The sequence below is a fragment of the Anticarsia gemmatalis genome, chromosome 20 (genome assembly GCF_050436995.1).
Source record: "Anticarsia gemmatalis isolate Benzon Research Colony breed Stoneville strain chromosome 20, ilAntGemm2 primary, whole genome shotgun sequence".
Taxonomy (NCBI): domain Eukaryota; kingdom Metazoa; phylum Arthropoda; class Insecta; order Lepidoptera; family Erebidae; genus Anticarsia; species Anticarsia gemmatalis.
The window spans coordinates 10,642,678-10,662,687 of NC_134764.1; the positions used below are offsets into that span (position 1 = coordinate 10,642,678).

Sequence of the window (20,010 nt, forward strand, 5' to 3'; positions counted from 1 at the left end):
AAAAAGTTTTTTTTAAGAAGGTGTGATTGCGAGTAGCTCAGAACGTGTTTCAAAAAGGTAATACTTGCCTCCGTAAATACGAATTGTACTTTTTGTGACTCGAGAATCGAATCTCAGACCTCCGATAGGATCTGCTTTGTTAGAATTATACTCCAAAATTGCATTAAAATTGCTAATTGTAGCTGCTCTTGGTAGCGATGATCCCCCGGCCAACGCAAAAAATCTTTTTTAAATTGGTAATACCTTTTTAAATATATTCATAAAATGCAATAATAATTTTGTTGTATTTTCTCGTCAAAGCAGGTAATTTGAAAAATATATTATTTTTTAAACACAATTGTTAAACCATGTACAACTTTTCCTTCCTTTAAAATAACAAGCTAGTCACTTTCTTTCTTAGAACACTGACTTAATAGACACACGGAGATGCATCGTCTTTAAACCTTCTAACATATGCAATTATAAGCAGTAAAACTTACATACATACATACATACCAACACGCCACAGAAGTGTATGAAATACTCCCTCGTTCCACCATCTACAATGTTAGTCCCATGTAATAAGGTATACAGGGCACGTTATCAGGCAAAGTTAATTGAGAATGATCTACAAAGAAAAAATAAAAACCCAATAGCATTTTTATGTAACCCGAGAACTGAATCCAAGACCACATCGGTAACGGTTGAAATTGAAATCCTTTTCTTAAATGAGACCAAAAATAATCTAATAACAGGAATTTAAAAAATCTCTAGTATTTTTGCCTATACCAGAAATCAAACCCTCTTGTGATCAGTCATCACAATTTACACTTACCCTTATACCATAGAGGCAGTTTATTAATTTTTTTATGATATTTTTACCCATAAAGAAGATTTCACATTATTTGTAAAAGTAGTTGTAAAAAGCTAAGCTTTAAATGAATTACTCTTGCCCTTAGTTAGACCTTAGACCACAAAGTTAAAGTAACGAACTAACATCTGCGGTCTACAATCAACTTACAAAGTTAACAATAGTTTATTTTCTACTGGACTTTCCCCGCGACTGTTGTAAAAGCCTTATTCTGAAGGAGGAAAATACTTAGTTTAATATTATTATTAAGGTAAAATGCCACAAGATGGTCGGCGTCGACGGGCGACCAAACGGATATGTCTGGATAACCTGGATACGTTCCTGGATGCAAGGCCAGACACAAGTATAGACTTCGGAGACTGTAAATTTAAGGGAAAGGCATTTTTTCAGCAGTGGGGCATAAAAAAACAAAATGTAAACCTTAAAAATCAGAGGACGTTTATGACAGTAGCGCGATTCTCCTCCGACAATCGGCTAGCTATCAAGACAGTTTATATGAAAATTTGATTAGCGCCTCTGGTGGGCAGCGTGTGACCTATTTTTGCAGTACATTTTAAATCTCAATCAATACTCGGTAGTATCGACTGTAGAAAATAAAAATAAAATCGTTAGCGTTGTGACTACTCCACCACTACGCCTAGGGATCAAACATAGGTTTAATTCCCAGACGCCAAGTAATAAGCACCTGTAATTCTGAATGTTTTTTTACAATATTTTATCACAATTAATATTAATGAACTCCAGACTGCTTCTGAAAATATTAGCCAATAATACTTACTAGACTCGAGAATCAAACCCAAGACTTCAATCTCCATACGAAGCCAAAAGTCCGAAGTGTGTTATTTTTATTGCCCCCTCTATATTATTATACTAGGATAAACAAAACGTAGTAATATTATCAAAACTTGTAGAACGATTAATTAACAATTAACCTAGATTAGTGTCGTGGAATATGAATAACTTGATTGTTTCATCGTGACCTCATTTAAATAGGAATTTAATTATGTTCGGCGGTTATTCGAAGAACAAAGATAGTTTTATTTATTTATTTACCTTTATAATTTTGGTAAATATTAAGGGTAGAAAGATCTGGAAGCTATTTATCGTCTTTCAGGATATTTAAAAAATACTGTTTAATTGACTTATTATTTATTTTATTTAGATCCCTGGATTAACTTGTAATACATTACCCTGACAAAATATTTCAGAAGTTGCGGGCACCTTATATTTATTTGTTAAACTGTATGAAAATGTAATTTTCATTTACTCCAGTATCTATTCACTGTTTAACAAATAGGCTTTATGCCTCTATAAAACTCTCTAATTAAAACATTGGCTGTAAAAAATGAATAAAAACAAGAAAATAACATGAATCTATGCAAACAGTTCGTGTAATACTTTAAAACGTTCGTGTATTATCTTACACAAGAAACGTGCTGAAATCTATCCCTGATCTAATTTAGCTCGTATGAGAAGAAACCGTTCCTAGGCGACATGCAAATTACATCATGTCTAAGCAAAATTGCTTAGATTTATCGCTACATTTAACGCGGTTTTATCTATCACTAGATTTTACGCGTGAAATTGTGTAGGTTGAAATATAAATCTAGATTTTTTTGTCCTTGTAAGTCGTGATGACAAAATGTAAAAATGTGAATGAAGCAAATATGTACCTTCTAGAAATTGAAAATATGTGATGTTTTTTATTCTCTCATTAATCAAATGCGAGCAAAGAACATTATGTATTTATACATGTATTATAGAATTTTTTTTATTACAATTTTTTTTAACATTACCCTTTTTTTCCACTCGTTGGCCCGCCGCACAAATAAACTGGCTATTTTTTTTAAACTTTACCCATATTAGGGGTTAATTAAAAAAGCCTGTGTCTTTTCTCATATTCAAATATTATCAAGCCATTTTATCACAGACACAGAAGCGGAACAGGCAGACAAAATTTGGTATTTATTTATTAAGTCAAGCACAGCATCTAGTAATGATGTGGGTCTAATAATAGTCTACAATTACCCAATAGCCCTTATTTCCACGTGTCTAATTAAACAATACTATACCTATTAATAAAGTCATTACAATCTACGCACCTGTATTGTGTGAACCCGTATATCTGTATACGCACTGTTACAAAATAATGATGTTGTAATTAGAAAGTGATTGGTTTATTTAAATTAACACGTAATTGTTACCGCGGTGGGCTCTTTCATTACGTTCATAATATATTGATGGTGCGTATGTGGGACACCATTTTACATATTATTATCTACAAACATTGGTTTGATTCTTCCTGTTTATGGGTTTTATGTTACTTACCAGCAAGTTTCGTATTTTTGTACAATCGCTTAATGTCTACTTTTTATATGTTTCATTATTTATAGAAAGTTACGCTTATATTAGAGGACTCGCGCCGTTCCGTTGGTTTCCTTCTCATTAGCAGCCACTCCTCACGTTAATTTTCGAAAAACTGCCTTTGCTGGATGCTTAGACATCAAGGATCTAATATCGACAAATTATTAATTTAATAAGTTTTAAAAGAAACGGTGGTAGCAAAATTACATGACAGCGGTCTACCTTTTAAAGTGAATAGGTACTAAGATAACATATATAAGTCTCAATAAAAACAAACCCAAGGCGACATTTTCGTCAAATATTTTATAATCTATCTTATCAGAAAACTCCAAATATATTTCTCTCATTAGTCCCACTACAACTGCACTTAGTTTAAATTAAACGAGCACTTCTGATAAAGGTCTTTGTACAATTAGTTGCCGAATTTATTTACATGCATTGAAATTCAAGGACTTTGAGATATTCAGTAAAGTTATTGTAATTTTATGCGTACTAGAACTTGTTATGCACTCAAATCAGGACTAAAACAAAGGACAAGAATTTTTATACCTACTTTACAATTTGATTCGGCTTCAATTCGAAACAAATCATCATCTTACTATCACTTACTATAATTTTTTTTCAGAAACTAGACGGATTACGAATTTCTTTGAAGAAAAGAAATCCAGCAAACACCTTACTTAATCCTAAAAATAAGTTTACTACAATAATAAAATTGTGAGTGGATCGTCCAAGGAAAGTATAAATAATAAAAAATTATACAGAAAATAAAAGATTAAATAAAAATCAAAAGATCCCTTAGAAAACGTAACTAAGGAATACAAAGAAAATAAAACTACTCTAAAAGTTAAACTAAAATTTTAATACACTTAAGTCAAACTAATATGTTTACGTCTAACATAATACTCAGTTTTATCAACACTGTCACTTTTATCATTATTCTTCTTTCTCTCTTCCATTTGGTAATCAGCCGATCTTTTAAACTTTTCCCCATGTAGATCATGTTTGTTAAAGAAATAATGAATACCATTCAACAAACCTTTGTGTAGACCACTAAAAGAATCTTTAATACCTTTGAAAATACTTGACACTTTGTTCAAATTATTCGTTTCTACTGTTTCGTGTTTATCATCATATTCTGCCTTAATATGTAGTAAATTAAATGTATTCTTTTTAGTTTTTATATTTGTAGTCGTTTCAGGTATTTCTGTAGTAGGATTTATACCTGGGTTTACTGTATTTAGCTGTGGTTTCTTTGTATAATTAGTTATAATTGGTCCAGAAGGACTTCGGTCATCAGGAATGTCTATAATATTTTCAGTAACTTGGTAAGAAGGGCGACTGTATGTTGAATAGACTTGCGAGCTTGATGTCTTCATGTCTTCCTTGTCGGTAACATTTAGATTGCTTGCAGTGGTAGTTGTTGGTAGTTTTGTTTCTGTTGTGGTCGTTTTTTGTGGGTCGTTTTCTACTAATATTCTAGGTTGTTTTACTTCTGTTTGTGTAGTTTTAGTGGCATCTATTTTGTATTTTTCGTAGCCTAGTGTTGATGATTCTTCAGCTAGTGCTGTTGTTAAAAGTACCTGTAAAGAAGTAAAAAATAGTTAGTTTATACAGTCATAAGTTTTTAGTTAAGTTTAATTAATACTTTTATTGTGATCGATCTGAGAGTCAAGTATATTGACAAAACCACATCCGCGGAAGTATATTATTCTATTGGCATTCGGTTTCTTCTGTTTTTGTGTACATATGTTTGATAAAATCATCACAACGACACCAGATTAATCTTAGTTCATAACAGAAGGTATATTCTTTTAAAAGAGGTGGTTATCTTAACTCAGTTAGTCTATTCTAAGATCCTGCAATGGCTAAACGAAACATAGTTAAAAATAAAAGCGTTTAATAATGAAATTTGTGCTTCGCCATTTCATTTAAAATAGCACAATCAACAATTATCACAACTTGTCCTATTTATTGGAACGTTAAAATAATAAATGATGCGTGAAATGATTTCGTTTTCAACATGATTGTTTCCCTAATTAGTTGAATTTCTGTTTAAATAATATATTAAGAGTTATTGCGAAACGTTTTGTTCCGGCAATTCCTGGAAGGTTGTAAGATCGTATTCTGATTTATATATATGTAGTTTGAACGTCCAATTAAGTGTATGGTTCGGCAAGGTATTTGTATAGGTTCAGTGATTTTAATTCCCGATTTGTAATATTATTTTAGTAGATCTATGATCCGATGTTGAAGGCCGACAAGCATAATTTGTTTTTTTTACTTGTTTTATAAGTCTACGGCTGTTATACGGAAACCGAAAAGATTTTTAGTAGAGGTATATTTAAATTGCACCCACTTTTCGTCATTTAAAATGTCGGTTCTATGTTGTATGAGCATACGAAATAGGGTTTATACGAAATATTATATATATATTCGCTTAGCCTTTGTTCCAAACTATGTTGGATCGGCTTCCAGTCTCACCAGATGCAGCTGAGTACCAGTGTTTTACATGGAGCGACTGCCTATCTGACCTCCACAACCCAGTTACTTAGGTATTAACACGATACCCTTCGGTAAGACTGGTTGTCAGACTTTCAAGCTTCTGACTACTGTTAACGACTGTCAAAGATCTTCGAAAATGACAGCCGGGACCCACAATTTAACGTGCCTTCCGAAACACGGAGGAACTCGATATGTGTTAGATGGTCACCCATCCACGGAACAACCTCGGCAAGCGTAGCTTAACCTCAGAGATCGATCCGTGCGGCTGTTGTAAACTAAGCCACGAGCTCCTCCAGGGTTTATACGAAATAATGACATGTAAACCAAACTCCGGGCTTTTCTTAAGAACCTTCCCACCGAAGTTAAAAAAAAATACTATCTCTTCTCCCGACACAGGAATTAAACCTAAGATTTAAATCTACAGTACTATACACTTATGTATTAAAATTATATTGAACATTAAAAAAAACTTTTATTCGTAAAATTATGTGTAATATTGACAATAAACGTACCTACCATTTTATTTAGGTTAATTAAATTTTAATGTCATTACTAATAGGTGCGGCAAAAACTCTGCTATGACAATTAAGCCTACTGAGTTTTTACACCGGATCTTGTGAGTCAAGGCCTTGTGCCGATGCGGTAGTGAGTTCGATTACGTTGAGTTTGAAATATTTTAGGTTTTCAGATGCATTTGTAATAATAATTACTTGGATAAGTGCATTTAAAATAAAAGTGTTATTCTTTTAATTCTGTATTACAATTCCTTTAAATGCCTTTATTTCACCAGAGTTGTAATTCTAACGGAAAAAGTGATTTCTGACAACTTTCCGTAAAATGATGTATTTTCGGCTACATAAATAAATCGATCTCTTTACTACCACCAGATAACTTCGAAGACTGTTTAAAATTTTCCCCGATAATACAATGAGGAGAGAGTACTCCAATGAGGATCAAGGAATGTGGAAACCTTTAAAATAAACCAGTCATAAATATCAATTAATTGAAATAACAATTATGGAATTGAAACCATACCCGTTTCTTTATGACAACTATATAGACCCATAGGGCACAATCAAAGCGTCACACAAGAGAAGAGAAGACAATTTCAAACTAATACCTTCAATGATTGGACAGAAGATTGGACGTGTATTGTTTTGTAAAAGAACTCAATTATAAGCGGGAGCCGCCAGCGTCCGATCTATACAATGATACTCCGTGATACTGGTATTGTACCTTGTGTTTTCATTGTAATACTTTTGTAGTTCTTTGTGGGGCATTTGTAAAAAGTTTTTAAATGGAAAGTTTATGTTTGATATTTCAATTATAGGCATTGAAAATTTTAACAGAAATGTATGGACCAATACATACATACAAAAAATCACGCCTTTTCAAGCATGTTGGCTTCTTTTGTTCGGGTATAAAATTAATAAACAATTAGCCATTTAGGTACAATACAAGAAAGGACTAAAGGGTACGTTATCAAACTCTGGACTGCTATTAAGACATATAAAAAATCCAATAGCATCTTATCCGACCCGGGTATATATACCTTAAATTTTAGATCAACAGTCGCATATCCTACTCAAACCACGTATGCAGTTTAACAGAACAAATAATTTAATTAATAAAAATTCACTCGACTATCAACAAAAAAATCACGCATTTTACACAAAAAATGTCATAAATCTTTATTAAAACGCCATGAATCAGAAGATTTGATTATAAGTTTACACAAAGATTAAGTTCAATGACCTTTGAACTACACTTGTAACACTGTTAAAGGTTCAAGCAGTTATTAAGAAGCTTACAAAGTATCATCACACCTTTTTAGTCGAGCGCAAATATTAATATATTTTAAACAAAAAAATATAGTAAGCAAGGGTTAAAGATACTTAGTAAGTTTAATGAAAATTAATAATTAATTTTTGATTTATACTAAATGCTAGATTCTGAAAGTGACTTCATCCGTGTAAAAGGATTTCAGGGAATGAATGTCCTTTGTGTTATTTCACGTAAACTATCTGTGTACAAAATTTCATCAAAACACGGTTCGTAGTTTTGGAATCCTATCTCGACTAACTTTTATACAAGTAGTACCTATACTAATAATGCTGCTACGAGTACATCAATCTGCCTGTTACCCTTTAACTTGAAAACTACTTAAATTCAATATTTTAGACGGTTTAACATCGGTTTTCACCTTCGCATAACAAGGCAAACAAAACCACTGGAAGAGGAAAGAGAGTTTTTGCTTTACAACCCATAGTATAGCAAGAGCGTTAAGAAACGGAATGACCTAGAGTTACATATCTGACAAATTATGAAGTTAGCTTTAATATTAAGTTACCAAAATCATATCTATAGTTCTAACAATGGAATAACTTCCATAATTCCAAGGAACTATAACATTTGTTGAAGACATGTCAGAATCATTTGGGTTAACCAACTGATTAAAGTTTCAGATTAGTTGTTCAGCACAACGGGAACTACGTTATAACTTTCAGAAGCAATGCGGTAACTTTCATACGTAATTAGACGTCATGCACGAGCGAAATTTAATTAAAATTTCGATAATTTAGGTATTAATTTTGGGAGAATATTGTCAAGTTACCGGTTATTTCACTATTACCTACAAAGATAAGGTTTACAGTGTGAAAAATATCATGAAACTACTATTTATGACTTAGAGCTGGTTCTTCTTCAGATTATTCTATTCAATGAATAATTTTGTAATATTTTACACTTTTTTGTAAATATATGGAAAATCTTTAACATAATAACTAAGATATCTACAGACTTTTCTTACATGATTCACATCCATACATCTTGCCATGCGTGAGTTGCGTGACCTTAATGAAAGCTATTCCCTAATTTGCCAGACAAATGAAATCAGATAATATTTTCTGTCTTTCAGTTTTCATGTAAGGTTTACATACAACTACTTATTACGTCTCATATCGAAGCCTTTAATTTTGTTTTGCAATTATGCCTCAATTATCTTCTAATTATAAGCCCTTGAACATAATTAGAAATGAAGGCACAAGGAAAACAGGATTTTCCTAAATTAAGTATTTTTCTAAGAATTACGAATTAATATCGGTTATACAGTATGACAAGATGTATGGATGTGGCAAGGAAAGGTTGTAAGGATCTTACAAAGTGGTGTTCTTTGGTCTCTGCCTTCCCCTATGGGAAAAAGGCCCGACTTTTAAGCTCCAACTACTATTAACAACTGTCAAAGATCTTCGAGCTAAGACAAGCTGAGCCCACAATGAGTCACACCAATGATTTTTGTTATGAGCATATTTAAAATCTAGGTACTTCAAGGATAAAAAATCTGTTTTTATTTTTTTCGTATCTTCAAAAATGACCGAGATATTAAACGTCAAAGTAGGCCTTCGCGCCAAATTCCGGCGAAGCGGCCGCACGGACGTGTGACGTCATCTCGTGACATTGCTATTTCGTCAGTACTTGCCGATACCTACATAGGCTCGTTGCGCTCTCGCGGTTTCGCTTTAAATAATTTGTTTTGCTTATAGTGGACAAACAAAATGGTTAGAAAATATTGTATTGTTCCTATGTGTACTAACTCCAGTGAAAAAACTTCTTCTTATCGTATGGTTAGTGGTCAACCTAGTGTCAAAGTTGTTCAAGCCGCCCGAAGGCCTTTGACATGGCTTAACGACTGTTATCTTAGTAGACAACAGCCGGGACCGACTTTTTACGTGCCCTCCGAAGCACGGAGACGCCCAGTTCAAATACCACTATGCGGTCACCCATCTATAGAGTGACCGCGCCAAGGGTTGCTTAACTCATAGATCGTTTACCGACCGGTGAGCGCAACTGGCTATGGGCGCGTCAAGAAGAAGAAGTGAAAAAACACCCCAAAAATTGTTTTTTTCTGTACCATGTAGGTAAATTGTTTTATATTTTTGCAAAAGACACCTAATCTAAAACTTAAAGGCCGGTTCAGATACTGTCAAGCGCAAATGTTAAATAGAAGTTTATTGCCTTTTGAACACTTCCTCAAGATCAAGATGCCATATCATGTTCATACCTACCTTGCAATGAACTTCTACTAAACAGTTGATACTATTTAATGAGCAGTTCAATGACCTCACAGGCGGCGGCGAGCCGAGCGCGGCGGTTGAGTTGGCGTTGGTTTTTTGTTTTGAAAAAAGAACTCATGTTTATTAAATATAATAATATCAAAATTAAAATGTTAGTTTAATTAAAAGTTCTCATTACACACCCAATCATATAAGACTACCTACAGAGTAGATTCATGCGTTCATATGATAGCCATCAACCTGAGAAAGTCAGAGGCAGGGGTGACAATTTTTTTTTTATAATATTATTTTGAAACTAGGTTTTCCAAATTTACACTTGGTAGGTACGTAACACTCATTATTTGTAATGCCAGTTGTAACAAACTTTCAATTTTATTGTTAACTACACACAAAAATATTATTAGTAGTATACGAGTTCAACTTTCTTTACCTGGGTTTCGTTGATGATTGTGTGCATGGCGATCGAGATCGAGGATATCTTAGTGGAGGCTTATTTTACAAAAAACACGATGATTAAATTTATAACACATACACATACACAGACTCTTTAAATATTAAATGCAAATCACTTTTTAAATCAAAACTCCGCATCACCCGCAGTCGAACAAGCGTGTCTGTCACGACGTGACGTCAGCGCATAGCGCGCGAAGCAACGCAAATTTAAAAAAGCAGTGAAACTTTATAACGCTGTAACTTCGGTAATTTTGACCCGATTTTGATAAAACAAAAACTATTATTATCAGCATAAGTACACAAATTAAATGCAGTATGTTTAATAGTCATATTTTGATGTGCTGGTGTGACTCATTATGTTTGTATTTGAAATAGGGTAGGATAGAATTTTAAACACATTTGCAGTCACTTTATCTTTCAGTTAAGTTATCCGACACTTATCCATAACTCACGAGCCGTTAGTATCATGATCCTGATTTTTTACTGAATATAAAACTAGCTTTGTGTATTGTCTCGTTTTGGATAGAAACAGATTTGTATGATTCATAGACAGTTCCGGGTCTTTGTCACTATATTTTGGCGTATCTAATAAAAGCACTGGTTTAAGCCTACGTTTGAATTAAAGTACTTTAGCTTGTTACAATATATTTTTTAAATTGTACACTAAGCTTATAAAAACATTAAGAACTACTTCGGTGAGTTGAATAAAGAGTAACATCAAATTGTATTAAAACTCTGAGTAGTATTACTTATTTATCTGTTAAATTTACCACTAAATAGAAGACTATATAAATACTAAGAACCGCTAAGATAACACGATTACTTATATAAAATTGCATTAGGTATTGCATAATTTTTTGTAACTTTGTAAATCAAAATTTCAATTATTGACGTTCCTTGAAATGTTAGAACTCTTGGTTTTTTAATATCAACTCAATTTTTCTAAATGGATAGCACTTATAGTTTCAGAACCATATTTCCTATAGCTCTAGGTACTAAAAACATAGATGCTGAACAAAATGGTGCTGTAGGAAAGCTATCCTTCTAAAGCACATTTATGCCAAAATAACTAAGTCAGAATTAGCACAGTGATAAAAAATAACTAGTAAAAATAATAAAAGAAACAGAAACTTACCAAAACAGCGATCAATTTGGCCACCATGTTTACAACACCACAGTACTGTACACTCAATTAAACTGCACTGGCGATAAAACCCGGGTTTTGTATAAACCGCTGTTATCTGAAACACAATAAATTAACACATTTCACTTCGGTACGTAAACACTCTTGTCGTTTTTATAATATACTGACTCGTAAATTACACCATGAAAATGTAGGCCTACTAGGGTTTGACACCATTTTGATGTTCGATTACTCATTGTCTTAACCAATTTTTGGTCCATAATTTCGTGAATGTAATAAGTTTTTTTAATCCATGACTGTCTCACTGCTGGACAAGGGTTTTACTTTGAACGAGAGAGGGGTTAAAATAGTCTTAGTAGATTTAAATATTAAACTAATTTCGTAAGAAAGAAGCTTGAAAATAAATAAAATATGGTAAGAGATATTTGAAAAATCCTGCGCTGTTTCATTTTCGTTTTCTCTGGTGTCTACACGTAGATACTATATTCATTCATAACTTTTAAACTCTCGCGTTGCATGTTTAATGTTTAATAGAATACGGGAATTAACGCGAACACGCATTTTACCTTAAAATGCCTAACGTTTCGGCGCAGGTTGCACTCGCCGTGGTCCCAGGCTGACTGATGAGTCAGGTTGCACTCGCCGTGGTCCCAGGCTGACTGATGAGTCAGCCTGGGACCACGGCGAGTGCAACCTGCGCCGAAACGTTAGGCATTTTAAGGTAAAATGCGTGTTCGCGTTAATTCCCGTATTCTATTATATACTATATTCATTTCCTATGGCTAGACTAGCTAATTTTATCTTCTATTTTAACAGTTTAGCAGGATCATTTTGGAAAATACATGCTCTTTGTTTAGTAGCAAGTCTTCACCTATTTCCATTCTATATTTCATAGAAATCGGTAGAATGGTTTATTCAAATTAAAAAACAGAATTTTACATTTATAACATAAGTAATGATTTTTCCGAAAATCTTTATTCTTAAATCTATCAATGCTTGCTTAATTATACCTGAATCGGCTTAGTAATTCAGCATTCTGCTAATTATCACTTATATCGGTTCCACATCTGCACTGTGAAAGTGTGCAAACGTTTTAGTAGAAAAACAAACTTCTCAAGACAATCTATCACGCAGCTAAATTTTACTAAAATCGGCGCAGCAGTTCAACTATAACAGACAGACATACAGATTTACTTTCGCTTTTATATCGGCGTTGTTTCTGACTCATGTGTAGGATTCTGACAATTGTATCAAATTGTGTTTTGGTTCTTTATTCACGTATTTTATTATGAACTGTGGCCACAAACATTTCTCAGAGGTATGTGAAGTCAAGCCACGTCAATGTGGTGGACAAAGTTCTTTGCTTTGATAGATTTCTTTGTAATTTCCTCTATTCATATACCTTGCCCTAATTGATATCAGCACATTGCAGTTAAATTCCATACACATTTTTTAAGCAAGATGTCATTAAAATTGAAACATTATAAATACAAGCAGGAATGTTAACGTGTCTTCATTCGATAACGGAATGTGAAGAGACTAAAGCCAAATTCGTACTTTCCAAAGAAAAAACCACAAATAATAATTCTATGCCATCACTGTGGGGCAAGGGTTTCGTCCCAGAATTAAAGAGGAACTAGACCTGAGTAGGTCGGTACCATGAGTTAATAATTCACTTAAAATAGGTAGTAATAATATCTTTTCACTTTACTTACCGCTTCCAGTCAACTTTAAAAGCCTTTCTTCACAAAACTCAATATTTTTTATTCCAATATTTCACTGTTTATGCACAAAACTCTTGAACAACAAAAACAAACACTTGACACAATTACTAATCATTAATTAAACGTTCATACTACTCAAAGTCACGACAAACAGTAACATTTTCGATACAGATGATGACAAGAAAAAACTGACCAAGTGTGATTTGGTCTCGTGCATTAAAGGGTTCTGTTCCTTCCAACTATGTTAGAGACGGATTCCAGTCTCACCCGATGCAGCTGAATACCAGTATTTTACATCGAGCGCCTGTGTATCGGACTTCCACAACCCAGTTACCTGGGTAACATCGTAACCCCAGGTAAGAACACTGGTCAGACTTTCAAACTTCTGACTACAGGTAACGAACATCAAAGAACTTTGAAAATGACAACCGTTACCCACAATTAAATGTGCCTCCTGAAAATATGAAGGAGCTCGGAATATATAGTATGATCACCCATCCAAAGAACAACCTTGGCAAGCATAGCTTAACCGCATGGGTCGATTCGCGCGGCTGTTGTTGTTCAGCCACGAGCTCTTCCAGTCTCAGTGATACGATTCCGTTTTTGCGTTTTGGACACGGTACCCTAAAAAATGGCCAAAAAGAAATAAATAAAAAGGTCGTTTTACCTGAGTGTGTTCGAAAAAACTACTTGTAATTACATTGAAGTTTTTTCAACCGATCTTTATTATTGACAGTTGAAAAAGTTGTATAAAAAAGCTTAGTAAGTTTATAAATAGAGACAAGAAAAGTAGTGTACAATGAATGAATTAAAAGATTGTGATAAAGACTGCTTTGTCGCTTTATGTTGCTGGTCGTATTTTTTTATTTGTCTGCTGAAATGTGGGATATTTTATGTATGGAAATTGTAAGTTGTTACGAGACTATCATCCAATGAAATCAGCTGTGAAAATTGCAATTAGGTTAGGTTACATTTAACTTGAGTTATATTTGTCTAATGCCCGGTTTCTGGGGTACATTTAACGGTAGTTTATCTATTCAATATAGTTTTTATATGACCTTGAACCCTATTGAAAAGATAAACTACCGCTTAATGTAACCCAGAAACCAGGGGTAAGATGTTCATTTTTCGTGTTTTGTTGCTCTTGCTTCAAAAGGCAAATATGTATACGTACAAATATTTTCGCAATACTTGGTTTCGTTTAGTTTTTAACCGTGTTTATACCACTCTAATTGCTGAATTGTACATAAAAATCACATAAGATTTGTGAGACTAGTAATTGTTTCTTTGTGTCCACTTATAAAATGGCTTTTTATTTTTTGGTTGCCATTTTTCCTTCCTCGGTTGTTCAATGCACTTGGACATTAAGTGCGGCCACATGGTCAAGTAGTTCATTAATCCTCAAAAGATTGTCCTGTCATTAAACAAAATTCCTTCGATATGTTTAATTAATTCGCGGGCATTTTTATGATCGATACAATAAAGATGTGAATAACCGATGTACTTTTGTTTTTGTTTGTGGTTCTACTTTGGTATTTTCGTGACATTTCCTTAAAGTATGACTAATATGAGAAATATTTTGAATCTGGACTTAAGGTTTTTTGTCATCAAAGCTTACCCGAGTAATTTTGTTTCTTCATTTCATGCTCAGTATTTTTCAAGTTTCATTTTTGTCATTGCTAAAAGTAGGATTCGAGTTACGTGGCATTAATCTTTACGTATATTACCTACTGCCTCATTTTCCATCGTTTTCCACTCAGCATACAGCAGCTCAATTATGATTAAAAACACTGTTTAAAAGAATTTCAGTCAACATTAATCACATTTCTAAACCACAATCACTCTTATTTTTTGTCTCAAGTTCCGCATAGAATCGTGACAAACATACATACCGATGACATGTATGTAGGTAGGTATTTGTGGTGTATTTAGGAAGTAGAAACAATGAATCATTGTTTGGTTCCTGTAGTGAAACATCGAGTAATTGAACCGCAGTTTTGAAGAGTATCGTCAGGTGAAAAGCAAGGTCGTTTCGGTTTGTAAGAAAATGGGCAACTATTAGCACTAAGAGTGACGATCTAGAGTGTCCTGATAGTTCTTCTCTTCTCTTTTTATTACTAACTGATAGTAAACTTAAAGAGTGTAGATAGCTTGTGTGAATATCTGCTCTAAACGAATAAATTGATGCTAAATATAAATTGCAAAAGTCTATCAGTCTAGTTGTTTGTCTGTGTGCCTGTTTCCCTGTCTGTCTGTCTGTCTGTCTATCTGCTTGTCTGTCTGTACGTATGTATGTCTATCTGACTGTCCGTCTGTTTATCTGTCGTACTTCCACGGCTGTAAATGCAGAATTTCGAGTTCCATGGAAATAATTATTGAAGGTAAGCCATCAAAGACATGCTACTTTTATTAATACTTCATCAACGAATGCTACCAAAACAGGGTATGTTACTTACACGGATCAGCTAATTATAATATGCACGGGATAGCTAGTTTATAACACCAGAAAAGCATACCTTTATACTTCCAATAATACCAGCTTCCTATAGAACATCCATTGGACAGACACAGTTCCTGCGAATAGCAAAGCAAATTGTCGGCAACACTAACAAGGGCCCACGTGGTACGCCCGTTAACTAGCCGACTAACAATGTGGTAACAAGGTCTGTTGTTAGCCAGTTCGAAGCTTGGCTGAGGCTTTTTAATTGGGGATCAAAGGGGATTTGTAAAAGAGTGATTTTTGCACCTGTATATTGGAGTTCCAAAATTGGATTTTTGGTTGCAATTTGTTTTTGACAGTGGTTCGAACAATACCGTTTTTATTAAAAGTTAGTATTTTCAGCTTTGTAGAGTAGATCATCACGGTCTTGGGCTAAACAATGGACCTGAATGGACTTGAATTGAGATTTTTCTGCTACTAATATCTTCTTCTATAACAAATTTAGATAGCAGTTAAACAAAAATATTGTTCAATATATATTAAAGTTCTAGTTTTTGCCTGCAACTTCGTCCACGTTGTATGTGACTTAGGACAGAATTTTCATCCCCTATTTTATCCCCTTTGAGATAGAATTGACCAAAATCCTTTCTCGTGCATATTCAGCCCGATTCATTCCGCGGTTTTTGGCTGTGCGTTGATAGATTTGTTTAAAGCTTTTTTTAAAGCTTCAAAAATCAACAATTTCACAATGCCATCATAACCTGCATGATTTTAGCTAAATATTGATCCTAACCTCACAGACTTTAATAAATCAATCCCGCTATAACCTCACCTGTACAGTGTACAACAGTTCTCTCCCAGTGGGCCGCGCTCATTGCAACAGACACACGGACAGTTTGTTATTATTTCATTATCAGCAGCCTGCAGCCGACCTGTCTGTGCACGATATTACCTCGCACTGTAGGCTGGAGATTGTTTAGAGAGTTAGCAGGTATATTAGGTATACCCCAGCGTTATATGCATGAGAGAAATTAACCAAAGGTGTACTTGTGACTTTTTGAAACTAATTCAAAACTGTTTGATTACCTCTTTGATTAATTTGTTTAGATGCAGGTGATGAGAAATAGGATTATTTGAAATAAATTACATTCTCTTCAATTTGAGTAGTCTAGATTCAAGTAAAATAAGATATTTTATGTGTAATATTTGAATGTTGATGATGTGAGTCGTAAGTCACTGAGGTTGTAAATTGTTACGACTGGTCGCTGGTTTATAGAAATAAGTAATGTAACTTATTTACAAAACTATATGTAACAACATATCTTATAGCAGCTCCAGCTTAACCTTTTTTAGTTAAGTCTAGTTGTTTTTCACACTCTATTTTCTAGGCACGAACTAAATCAGGTTGTCCCAAAAACGGTGTCAAACGAGTAAACATTCATGTTGTGTTGTAGAATTAGATCGTATTTGTGAGCGAAAAGCTAGACTGCTCCAGGTCGATGTTTATGTAAATAGGTAACAAACGTTTATTTGGTATATAGAACATTAACCGTTTTGTATATAGAGATAGTTATATGAAGGTTGAGCTTTAGCGGTTTAGCACAATAATACTTATATAAGTTTTTAGATGTTAGAAAGTATGTTAAATAAGATAACTTTTTATTTTGTTAAAAAACGGTCATGAGCTTAATTTCTCGCTCGGGAAGGGTTGTTGAGTTGAATTTTGTAAGAATATTTTCAGATGCAGTATGGTTTAAATATTATTGTCGCTCTGTAATACCTTAAAAAATTACGAAATATGAGTATAATTTCCGTCTGTAAACATAATTATATTATCTTATAGTCCGAAGCATACAAATTACAATAGACTCGCGACTGTTAAAATGTCAATCTTCATAAAAAATCTCGGAAGAAAATTTTACAACACAATTCCCTCTCAAAACGAAGGAAAATCAATAATTCAAGATTAATTTCATTCAATGTCATTCATTCTCGCATTAATCTTTCATATCTCCATCTCATTACGAGTCTGTCTACTTTACAAATATTATCACGACAGCTGTATAAGTCTTCAAAATGTCGGGGTAGAGACACTGTTAGGGTGAAAACACATAACTGCGATTGTGAAGTCACTTTGTGGAGATTTGCGAGTTCAAACGTCGTGTTATTATTTTTTTTGAAATTATTCGTAGTATTATTTTTTTGATATTATGATACATACTACGATTGTCTACTATTCCTGTCTCATAGGGCTAACTCAGAAGTTGTTATGAGACAGGACAGGAAATTCGCGATGAGCCTGAATGCCTTGCCTCGTCCCGTGTCAAGTAATGAGACTTTTAATTATGTTGTCCCCTAAATGTGTTTTCAGTAAAAATTAAACCATTCTTTTTATAGCGAGATTGAGCAATAAAATTCAATATACGTATTTTGTAGGCGATTTTACCATTACTCTACTATTACGTATTTAAACTGAATGTCGTTATCCGGAATCGTAATTTATTCATTTAAAAGATACAACCAATAGTATTAATTACCGATTCGTGTATGTGTGTAGCGTCCTTTATTCGTCGGCGCTCAACCGCTATTAATGCTGAAAAGTGCTCCCGCCGTCAGGAAATGTGAAGGAGTTAAATAAACGTCGAAATTATTCAGAGTACCGACCTCGTTTCATGTATGAATGGGATTTTATTTGAAATGTAAGGCAATTTACAATTGTTATATGAATTACGTAAAGGAAAATAGGCCACTTTGATCGTGAAATATTTTTTTTGTGTCATTGTTTGGGTAAATTCGATTATGTTTGATATGACTATCGGTATAATTTACTTATTTAAGAACTCTTTCTAAAGTGTATCATGTTAACAATTAACAAGTTTCTTACAAGGAATGTTTTTAACAAAACGCCTGCCATAAAAATGATAGCAATATCTTTTCCCTCATAAAAGTATATAAGCGCATTGCTGTCATCTTTATATCAGGCGCTTGGAGAAAAATAACTTCAGTTTTCTTTTTCCACATCGCTGTGCTGATGGAGAGCTTTTGTACATTTTATCAGAAAAGACGGCTTCAAAGGGAAGTGCAATATCTCGATGTCACGACTTTAATTATAGAGAGAGGGCATTGCTCTTGCATTGATAGAATTTTATAGATATTCTTTTCAGGCAAAGAATTTGAAGTCAACAGTTGTTCAAGTGTGTGTGAGGTTTTTGACCTTTCGAGTTCGTGACCTGTTTTCTTTGAGAACATAATTAGCACGGCGCTCTTAACATACATTTAGTGAGGAAACAATTTCGGCTTTGAGATCAAAATTGTTTCGTACTCACGCTTTGTAAATGAGGAGGCAAGTGATCTCAGAAGTTAAGCTCCTTTTGTAGCGGGAAGTATTTTGTATACAATGTTACTTAATAATTTGGTAGGAATTTCTTCTTTTGGAAAATTATTTGGGCTTTTCGATATTATTATGGCGCAGGTTTGTATTGCGGGCTTAATTCAAGAGTTTTATTGAGGCAGTATCACAAATACATAACACCACTCCTTTTTTTCCATGGAAGCAGGGAAAGGCTAGATAACACCACTTAGAGCACCACCACGTGACTTATGACAGAATTTCCATACTAACTTTCATCCCCTATTTTATCCCATTGGCGAGTAGAATTGATCAAGATCCTTTCTTAGTGGATGCCTACGTTATAATAACATCTACCATCATCCCAAATTTCAGGCCGATCCGTCCAGAGGTTTGGGCCGTGCGTTGATAGATCAATATGTCAGTGAGTCAGTCAGTAGATCAGTCAACTTTAGATTGTATATATTTGGATACAACATTAAAATTCCTCTCTTATTTAAGCCACATAACTCTACACTCCGTTCAACTTACTCTTAAGTACTATCGAACCAACTGATTCATGACCCATTTTGCCGATAATTCGCTTGACACCGTCAAAACAGTAAGAATTTCGTCTCTATCGTCAAAGTTGCACTTAGGACATTTTAAACATGAATACGACTGTGTTATGATGTATCTACGACTACATACAACTTTGACCTTTGTTATTACAGTGCGTAGATACGTTTTACAATAAATCACTCTTAATTTGAATGTAGAATGTAAATAGTCTAAACTCTTTTCACTACGAAAAAACATATTTGTGTCAAATTTCAAATAACACGTCATTTAGAAATCTGTGAAACGATTAGGGTAACCATTATAGTCATTGCCCATCATACAGTGATTGCCAATGTTAAGGAATAATACGTTTATTTTAATTTCTAAAGTAACCAGTTCAAATTAATTGCGATATATGTCACTTTTAGAATATTGGTAACATTTTTAATTTATAGAACTCATGTCCGACGTTTGTGCGACAGGTGTGTAGTTCGAAAAGAAAAAGTAAAAGTTAGCAATATTTGTTAAGGATAACACATTTGAATTAATAGTATTCGCTAGTATTTCT

The 20,010-nt window shown here is 33.7% G+C and overlaps 1 protein-coding gene across 1 annotated transcript; it reads right to left on the minus strand.

The window, feature by feature from the left end:
• Nucleotides 1–4,083: 4,083 nt before the first annotated feature.
• LOC142981907 (uncharacterized) lies at nt 4,084–12,505 on the minus strand. Its single transcript, XM_076128047.1, has 3 exons — nt 12,400–12,505; nt 11,381–11,486; nt 4,084–4,797 (listed from the first exon to the last, which is right to left on the minus strand). Exons 2-3 carry the CDS (start codon nt 11,405–11,407, stop codon nt 4,084–4,086), a joined length of 741 nt encoding a protein of 246 aa, XP_075984162.1. The 5' UTR covers nt 11,408–11,486; nt 12,400–12,505.
• Nucleotides 12,506–20,010: the final 7,505 nt, after the last annotated feature.